This window comes from Pediculus humanus, genomic scaffold (assembly GCF_000006295.1).
Source record: "Pediculus humanus corporis 1103172108282 genomic scaffold, whole genome shotgun sequence".
NCBI lineage: Eukaryota > Metazoa > Arthropoda > Insecta > Psocodea > Pediculidae > Pediculus > Pediculus humanus.
The window spans coordinates 227,130-236,140 of NW_002987851.1; the positions used below are offsets into that span (position 1 = coordinate 227,130).

Below are 9,011 nucleotides of genomic sequence, written 5' to 3' on the forward strand. Positions count from 1 at the left end.
GTTTCCTGTTTTTTTTTTTTTGTTTATAATATTTTTAAGAAAAAAAAAAAAAAAATTGTTTATTTCTTAAATACCATCATGAATCGTGCCAAAATTTTTTTGTTTTCTTTTGTCCAGAAGAAAAAGAAAATTTTTTTTTTTTTGTTTTTGTAGGAAATTTTTCTGTCAGTGGAAAAGAAAAAAAAATTTGTTGAAAAATGACAAAATTATTAAATTTATATAAAAAAAAAAAAAAAAATGAAAATATAACAAAACGGAAAATTTTCAACTTAAAAAATTATTATTATTATTATTTTTAATAATCCATTAAAAAATATTTTTTTTTTTGTCGAGGAATTAACAAACGTTTGTTAAAACAATATAAAGAGTTAATAAATTTTTTTTTTCCTTTTTCCTTCCCTTCCTCGCTCCTTTTTGGGGGGAATAAAACCGCGAGATAAAATTGCTTTTTTTTTTTTTTAAAAAATGTTCCCGCCTTTTTTTTTACGACGATAATATTTTTTTTATTAAATGATCATCATCAACAAATATTAAAAAAAAAAAAAAAAAAAAAAATGTAAATTTTTTTTTTATGTTATGGAAAATAATATAAAACAATTAATTTCACATGTTCGCGTTAAGAAAAAAAAAATTTTATGCTTATATATTTTTTTTTAAAATTTAAATTTAAAATTTTTTAAAAAAAGGGATTGTTTTTTGTTTTTAAATCCCATTAAATTTTATTGTATTTATTTATTTATTATACAAAATAAATTTAAAATCAATTTAAAATTATTAAAAAAAAAAAAAAAACTTACCGCAAAAAATGTTTTAATTCTAACGTTATCTGGAAAAACCAAAATCTTACTGTCACATAATTCTTTAAACTACGTGTTTCCCTGCAGAAATTTCCCTTACAAATGAAATTTTCCCTGATTTCCCTTTCAAATGACATTTTCCCTGCAGAAATTTCCCTATCAAATGACATTTTTCCCTGCATTGTTTCGATTTCATATGAAATTTTCTCTGCAGAAATTTCTCTTACAAATGATATTTTCCCTGCTTTGTTTTTATTTCACATGAAATTTTCCCTGCATCGGTTTTTTTTAAAATGATATTTCCCCTTCATTGTTTTTTTTTAAATAAAATTTTTCATGCATCAATTTCTCTTTAAAGAAAAATTTTTCTCTGCATTGTTTTTCTATAATATGAAATTTTCCCTGCTTAGTATTTCTTTCAAATAAAATTTCCATGCATCGATTTTTCTTTACAGAAAAATTTTTTTCTTTCACTTTTTCTCTTCCCTTCAGCTTTTTTTTCAAATGAAATTTTCCTTGCATTGTTTTTTTTTCAATTAAAATTTTCCCTGCATTGTTTTTCTTTCATATGAAATTTTCCCTGCATCTATTTCTGTTTAAAGAAAAATTTCCCCCTATATAGATTTCTTTTTGTAAAAAATTTTTTTTCCTTCACAGCTTTTTTTTAAAATGAAATTTGCTTTGCATTAATTTTTGTTTCGAAAACAAATTTTCCCTCCATCGTTTTTTTTTTTTTTATTTTATTTCAAAATACGTTTTTCCCTGCATCGAATTCTCTTTACAAAAAAAAGTTTCCCTACAAAAACTTTTAATTTAATTATCAAATTTCTTTGAAAAATTTTCCCTGCAACATTTTATTTCAAGTGACATTTTCCCTGCATTGATTTCTCTTTTGAAAAAAAAATTTTTCCCTGCAAAGCCTTGTTTTTCAAAGGAAATTTTCCCTGCATTAATTTTTGTTTTGAAAACAAATTTTCCCTCCATCGTTTTTATTTCAAAATACGTTTTTCCCTGCATCGATTCCTTTTTACAAAAAAAATTTTCCCTGCAAAAACTTTTAATTTAATTATCAAATTTCTTAGGAAAATTTCCCTGCAGGGATTTTCCTTTTGGAAAGATTCTTTCCTTGCAACATTTTATTTAAGGCGACATTTTCCCTTCACCGATTTCTCTTTCGAAAAAAAAAATTTTCCCCTATTAAAACTTTTTGTTAAAATCAATTTTCAATGACAAATTTCCCCGTCGAAATTAATTTTTCCCGCATTATTTACTTTATAAGAAAAAAAATTCTTTACATAATTTTTTTTTCCTATGATATTTTTTTCAATAAAAATTGAAATTGAAATTGTTTTTTTTTTTTTTTATTTTTTATTTTTTTATAAAAAGAATAATTAAATGGTAGTAAATAAAAAAAAAAAGCCATAAAAATAAAATTTTCTCCGATGTTGCATTAGAAAAAAAAAAAAAATGTGACGGAAACAGGCAGACTTACTTTATGGCACCTTGAATGCATGTTGACATGATGGATATTCCAAGGCCACTTCCGGATACAATAAATATTTCAACTAATTCTCGTCTTCTTTTAAAATATTGTGCGACCATAAGTGTCGAACAGTCTCTTGTCAAACTCACTCCCACACCTATTAAAATCAATTTTTACATTTTTAACATAAAAAAAAAAAATAGAAAAAAAAAAAAAATTTCCTATTGTGTTTTACCTATAACAGTGCCGTAGCTAAAAAAAAGTTGATGAAATTGGGAAGCAAATGAAGTGAAAAGGCACCCCAAGGAAGTTATTAATCCACCAACGACAGCCGTCACACGAGTTGATTTTCTTCTGCAGAAAGCAATCGTTATGGGTGATAAAAAAAGTGCAACTGCTGTCGATAAAGCACCCAGCCATCCTTTAAACAAAAAAAAATTATTTTTACTTAGTTAATAGAATTAGAAAAAAAAAAAAAAACAAGTTTTATTATTATTTTTTTTCAATTAGATCTACAAGTAGAATGACGTGAGAATTTAACAAAAAAAAAAAAAAAAAATGAAAACCACCCATTGTGTGGCATTTAAATTTTACTTGGTGGGTGTTACCATCAGATAAAAAAAAAAAAAACCTTCTTTTGTTGGCAACGGGGAACCGAATAAATACAGGATCCCCTCAATATGTGTTCCACGTAAAATAATTACATGAAAATAAATTATAAAAAACGAGTTCGAAAAAAAAAAAAAATGAATTATTAAATGATATGCGTAATATCGGGTACGTTTTGACATTTTATCCGGATTAAATTCCCCCCTCCCACCTCCCTGTCTCCCTCAGGTTGCTCCTCGATTAAAAAATAATAATACGTAAATATCACTTATGTATTATAATAATTTAAAAAAAAAAAAAAAAAAAAAAACAGGAAAAGAAATAAGTTTAAAAATGGGAGCCAGAGGGATATTTTAAAAAAAGACAAAAATTTTAATTTTTTTATTTTTTGGCGGGAAACGAGAGATGGTAATTTTTTATTTACTCTATGAATCACATATTCAATTTTTTCAATGCAACCTTTCAATTCAGTTTTTTTTTTTTAAATAAATCAATAACCAAAAAATTAAAACGAGAAAAATTTTGCAATAATGATAATAATAATAATAAATAATAATAATAATTATTATTATTTTTAATTACAATGTAGAAAATTAAAGTAATAAATAATATTTTTATTATTCAAAAATTTTTTTGCACACCCAAAAAAAAAAATCTCGCCGATAATTACCCGTAATTAACTTTTCTTTTTTTTTTTTTAGAAATTTAAAAATTAATTTTTCATTACTCCCCCCCTCTTCTCTTCTCTCCTTATCCATACCCGTTTTATTAAATCAACTGAACAACATTATACCCTGTTTATTTATTACTTAATTATTTTCGTAATAAAAAAAAAAAATTAATAACCGCCATTGTTATTGTGTACAAGCAGCCGCCACCGTTGCCGCCGCGAATTAACTGGAATTTATATCACTTAGTTTATCATTAAAAAAATTTTTTTTCTTGCAAAATAAAAACGTTTGACAATATCGAGTTAATTATTATTATTATTATTATTTTCGCTCATAATCGCGAGGATTCGTCTTAATGTTTTTCGGAGCTTTTTTAACTTTTTTACGCGATTCCTAAAGAATAAATGTCGGAGTACCAGGAATGCTGCATTCCTGATGGGTAGTTTTCGTCTTGTTATAACCTATGACGTCACAATAATTGTTCACGCGACGAACACTTAAGAAAAGCCCTAAAAAAACCTACAATCAGTAAATTAACCCTTATTACAAAAATAATAATAATTATTATTATAAAAATGTCGTTAAACGTTAAACAAACGTTTTCGAATCGATAAATAAGAAAAATAATGGTTTTGTAAAATGACAAAAAAAAAAAATTTTCTTGGCAAATTTTTTTTTATTATCAAAATAAAATTTGGAGCCAAAACGAACGGATCGGGGAAATTTTTTCCTCTTTCCCCACCTTCTCGGAATTTTGGGTTCATATCAATAACGGAATTTTATTATTATCAATTTTACAAATTCAAAAATTATTAAAAAAAAAAATTTTGTGTATTGTTTAGTGATGCACGTATAAATATTCGCGATTATTTATTCGTTAAAAAAATGGGGGGTGGAAGGGGCGTTAATTAATAAATATTTATTAATTATAAAATTGATAAGTAATTATTTATTTTTTTTCCGACAGAATTTTATCCGGAAGATTTTTATCAAATGATGATAAAATTTGATTATGTCGGAAGTATCGAAAATTAAATTTGAATTTTTGGAAAAAAAAAATGAGAGATGAGAGGGGAAAGGGAAGAATGATATTAAATTTTTTTTTTTTTAATAAATTTTTAAAAAATTTTGAAAAAAACGAATGCGAATGTCGAAATTTCAAAATTCAATTTCAATTCCAGTTTTTCCAGGAAAAAAAAAAAAAAAAAAAAAATTAATATTAAATAAAAAGAATTTTTAAATTGATCGTCGTCAGGGGTTTTTTTTTTCTAAAATAATTTATTAAAAGATATTAATAAATAAATTCTCGGAAAATATTTCTTCAGTAAATTAATATTAATAGTTTTTTTTCGTGTTTTGGTAACACTGATTTGTTCGGTTATAATTTTTTTTTGAATATAAACCGTTTAAAAACGTTTAAACGTGTAAACTTGAAACGTGTAACGGTTTTTTTCTGTGATCCGTTGACGAGTTAAAAAAATTAACAGGGAAATTTTTTCCCTTTTTTCCCTGTCGTCAAAATCAAAACAAAACAAAACAAACTCGTGTATAAAACTTTATTTGATTGAAATACGAGTTGGGGGGAAAGACGTGAAAAACAAAACACAAAAAAAAAGTTGTAGAATATTTTTTTTCCAAATATGATTTCTTCCGGGGAGATCGGAGAGGGGGGAGGGATTTTTTTAAAAAACTTTTTTTTTTTTCAACTTCCAACCGGGAGTTTTTCGATTTAAAAAAAAAAAAAAACTTTTAAAATCGGCGTCAAAAAGAGAACTTTTTGACGGCGTCCAGATTTATTTCCTTTTAAAAAAAAATTTTTTTTTATTATCATTAATAATATCTCCTCCTCCCCCCCTTTTACTTTTTACCATAAACGTGAACAAAAAAAACAAACAATATATGGATGAAGTTGTTTGTTGTTGTTTGTTGTTCTTAAAAAATATGACGTATAATTTTTCATAATCAATAATTAATAAATAAATTTATAATTTTCCTTTAAGTTCAAGTTTCGACGAAATCAAATTTTATTAATATTTATGGCATTTATATTTAACTATCCAGGAGGCAGCGATGATGTGACGTCACTTTTCAAATTTATTACGTAATTAAAATAAATTATAATAATTTTGTTACTTACTTTTCTCAATTTGCGCGAAAAAAGAATTTTTTTAAAAAGATTTTCTCTCTCCTCGTCTCTCTCTCTCTCTGGCTCCCCTTCCAGTATTTTTCCTTTTTTTCTTTTTCATCCCCCCCACATTCCTTCCGAATTTTTTTATTTTTGTTATTGAAAGTTTAAAAGGTCGATATTGGCATGCAAAAAAAAAAAGAAAAAAATTGCTTTTACAGCTATTTTTTTTTTTTTTTGGCGCGACCATTTTTTATTTGATGATATATTACTTTAAAATTTTACCCGTCGATTATGGTGGCAACACTGATGATAGTGGTAGTTTTCCTGGTATTTTTTTTTTTAAAATAATAAATTAAAAACTTTTACACCCTTTTCATTTTTAAAATCGAAACGTTTTTTTTTTTTTTTGGGGGGGGGCGTTTGAAAAAGTGTTTAAAATGGTAAAAAGCCAAAAAATATTACATGGTGGTGGATATGAAAGAAAGATTTAACTATCCGCCACCGACGTCGACGCCGCCGACGACGACGCCGATGTCGTAAAAAGGGTTGAAAAATTATTTAAGGGAAGAGGGTAGTAAATACTATAACAAATGTATAAGTAATGGTCAGTTGAAAAATGTTTTTAAAAAAAATTTTTTACAAAAACTTTCATTTTATATAAAAAAAATTTAAAAAACGTGGCATTAGATTTTTCGTTTTTATTTTTTTTTCCACGTCACGTTTTAAAATTATTATTTTTATTATTATTAAATAAATAAGACGAAAAGAATTCTTGCGTATTATCGAAAATTTCTTCCACTTTTACCTTCGTAAAAAAAAAAAAAAAAAAACGATATCATCATCATCATCATCATCATCATTATTATTATCATTATTATTATTATCGTAGTCAATTTTATAAATTTAACGAATTTACCGGGTTCGAATGCGTTTTTTGTTTTTTTTTGGTGGTCGAACGTGTTTTTTGGAATTGATTCAATGACCGGAGAAAAAAAAAAAAAAACATATTTTTTAATTTTTTTTATTATTTTACCAATGATGATAATAATAAATTTATTTCTAATGCCACGTAATTTTTTATTTTTATTTTTTTGATTGATTGATTAATTTGAATAACTTAAAATATATATATTTAATTTTTTTTTAAATTTGCCGTCGTCGATTCGACGTTGGATTTATGATTTGTTCGTTTTGCTTGCTGCCACGACAAAAAAATATATATTTTACGCACCTACGTCGACGATATCGAGCGCGGGGAATTTTTTTCGTATTTCTATTTGTATTATTCCCCATGATAAATGAAGTCCGTGTGTTAAAATCTGTATTAAAATCCCACATATAATAATTATCCATCCCCAACCTCCTTCGGGATAATAATGTTGTTTTATCGTATTGTTACATTCCATCGTTTGATTTATTCCAGGTGGCATTGTCGCCTGTCCGTAATAAAGATCCTGCGGTTCGCAACAGCTTGGAATATCTATATCTATGCTTTCACCACCCATGACGGAATCAATGCCTCCGCTATAACTTCTATTCATTCTTTTTTTTTTTTTACTCATTTTTTTTTATTTTATTTTTTTTTTTTTCACGACATTTTTATCAATAATTTTCGTGTCATTAGTTATTAATTTTATTTATAAACTACTACTACGACTAACTTAATCGTCATCATCTTTTTTCACGGTGTTGACGTTATAATAATAATAATAATATAAATTGTTATTTTAAACTCTCGTTAAATTTATAGTCTATAAAATTTATTTTTTCTCTCTCGGATTTTTCCCAATCTATATATAGTCTATAAATATCAATTCGTCGTCGATCGACTTTTGTTTTTAGTCACCCACTCGACCACACAAAAAAATAATAATGATAATAATAATAATAATAATAATAAATAACATTTAAAGTGTGATAATTAATTCGAAATTTCGGTTTTTAAACTTTTTTTTTTTTTTTTAGTTAATTCCGGGGAGGGGGGGGGTAAATTTCGAATACGATAAACTTATCGGTACGTGCGTAAAAAAAAAGAAAAACGACGTCGGAAAATGCCGATAATAATAATAATAATAATAATGAGCACGCTGTATAAAATATAAGAGAGGACAAAAATTTATGAACCGAGTAGTAGTGACGTAATTTATGTTTTTTAAAAAAAAAAAAAGACCGGAAACACTTCAAAAAAAAAAATTTATATATAGAAGTTGATAATAATGATAATAATTTAAATTTTAAATTTTTACGAAAACAAAAAAAAAAAATTAATTTTCTTATTTGCGCGGTGTTGACATTTTTTTTTTTTTTAAATTATTTTTATTTTTAGTCGTTTACGTTTTTTATTTTATTAATATGTAATAAAAAAATTTCATCTGCTTGATTTTATTATCGATTATTAATCAATAACTTTTTTTATAAAACTTAATTTTACGTAATTATTATTATTATTATTACGTTTTTGATGTTTTTACGACGGGAAAATAAAATTTTTATTAAATATACGAAATAATTTTAACGTTTTTTAAATTTCGCGCCAAAAAAATTTAAAAAAAATAAACATAAATTTAAATCGCGAGAAAAAACAAACGGGGGAGAGGAGAGGGAAAGGAAGGGGGAACGATTTAATGACACGACAAAAAAAAATTTTTAACGAAAAAAAAAAAAAATGAACGTGTCGGTAATTTGGGTATTGATATCGCCGATTAAAACGCCGAAGAGTTTTAAGTACAAAAAACGATTGATTGATTGATTGATTGATTGTTTAATAATAATGATAATAATTAAAGTATAAAATTATAGTGTAAATTAAAAATTAATTGATGTTATTAAATCGATAACGACAGATGGATTTATTCAGTAATTGATTTAATTACGTTTTAATCCTCGATTAATTTTAACCACGAAAAAAATTTTTTTTTTCTGCAGTTTTATAAAAACGGAAACTGACCGCCATTTTTAAAAAATTACGACAAAAATTCGATCCAAAATTATTATTATTATTATTATTATTACTCGAAAATAATTTTTTTTTTTTAAAAAAGATTTTTTAATTTATTTTAATTTTAAAAAAGAAAAAAATTTTTTTTTTGGAATTTCACCGGAAAACCTGATAAGAACCGTGATACCCGTTACGATACTCGCGAATATCTTTAGTGATAACGCGATTATTGATAACATTAATAATAATAATAATAATAATTTTTTTTGTTATCACAATAAATAAATAAAAATTTAAAATTTAAAAAGAAAAAATAAGAAAATTTTTTTAAAATTTTTTCGAAAAATCGTACGTGCGAAAAAAAAAACACCACAAACAAACGGTT

General features: G+C 25.0%; 1 protein-coding gene across 1 annotated transcript in view; it reads right to left on the reverse strand.

Annotated features, from left to right (window-relative positions):
• The window catches only part of Phum_PHUM517500 (monocarboxylate transporter, putative), a gene marked incomplete at both ends in the record, with an annotated part of 9,068 nt that extends 1,875 nt beyond the window's left edge, over nucleotides 1-7,193 (reverse strand). Inside the window, 4 exons of the mRNA XM_002431220.1 lie at nucleotides 798-1,019; nucleotides 2,290-2,437; nucleotides 2,516-2,701; nucleotides 6,920-7,193. Of these exons, the coding sequence (XP_002431265.1) occupies nucleotides 798-1,019; nucleotides 2,290-2,437; nucleotides 2,516-2,701; nucleotides 6,920-7,193 (830 nt within the window). The remainder of the gene's footprint in view (nucleotides 1-797; nucleotides 1,020-2,289; nucleotides 2,438-2,515; nucleotides 2,702-6,919) is intronic.
• Between the last annotated feature and the right edge of the window lie 1,818 nt (nucleotides 7,194-9,011).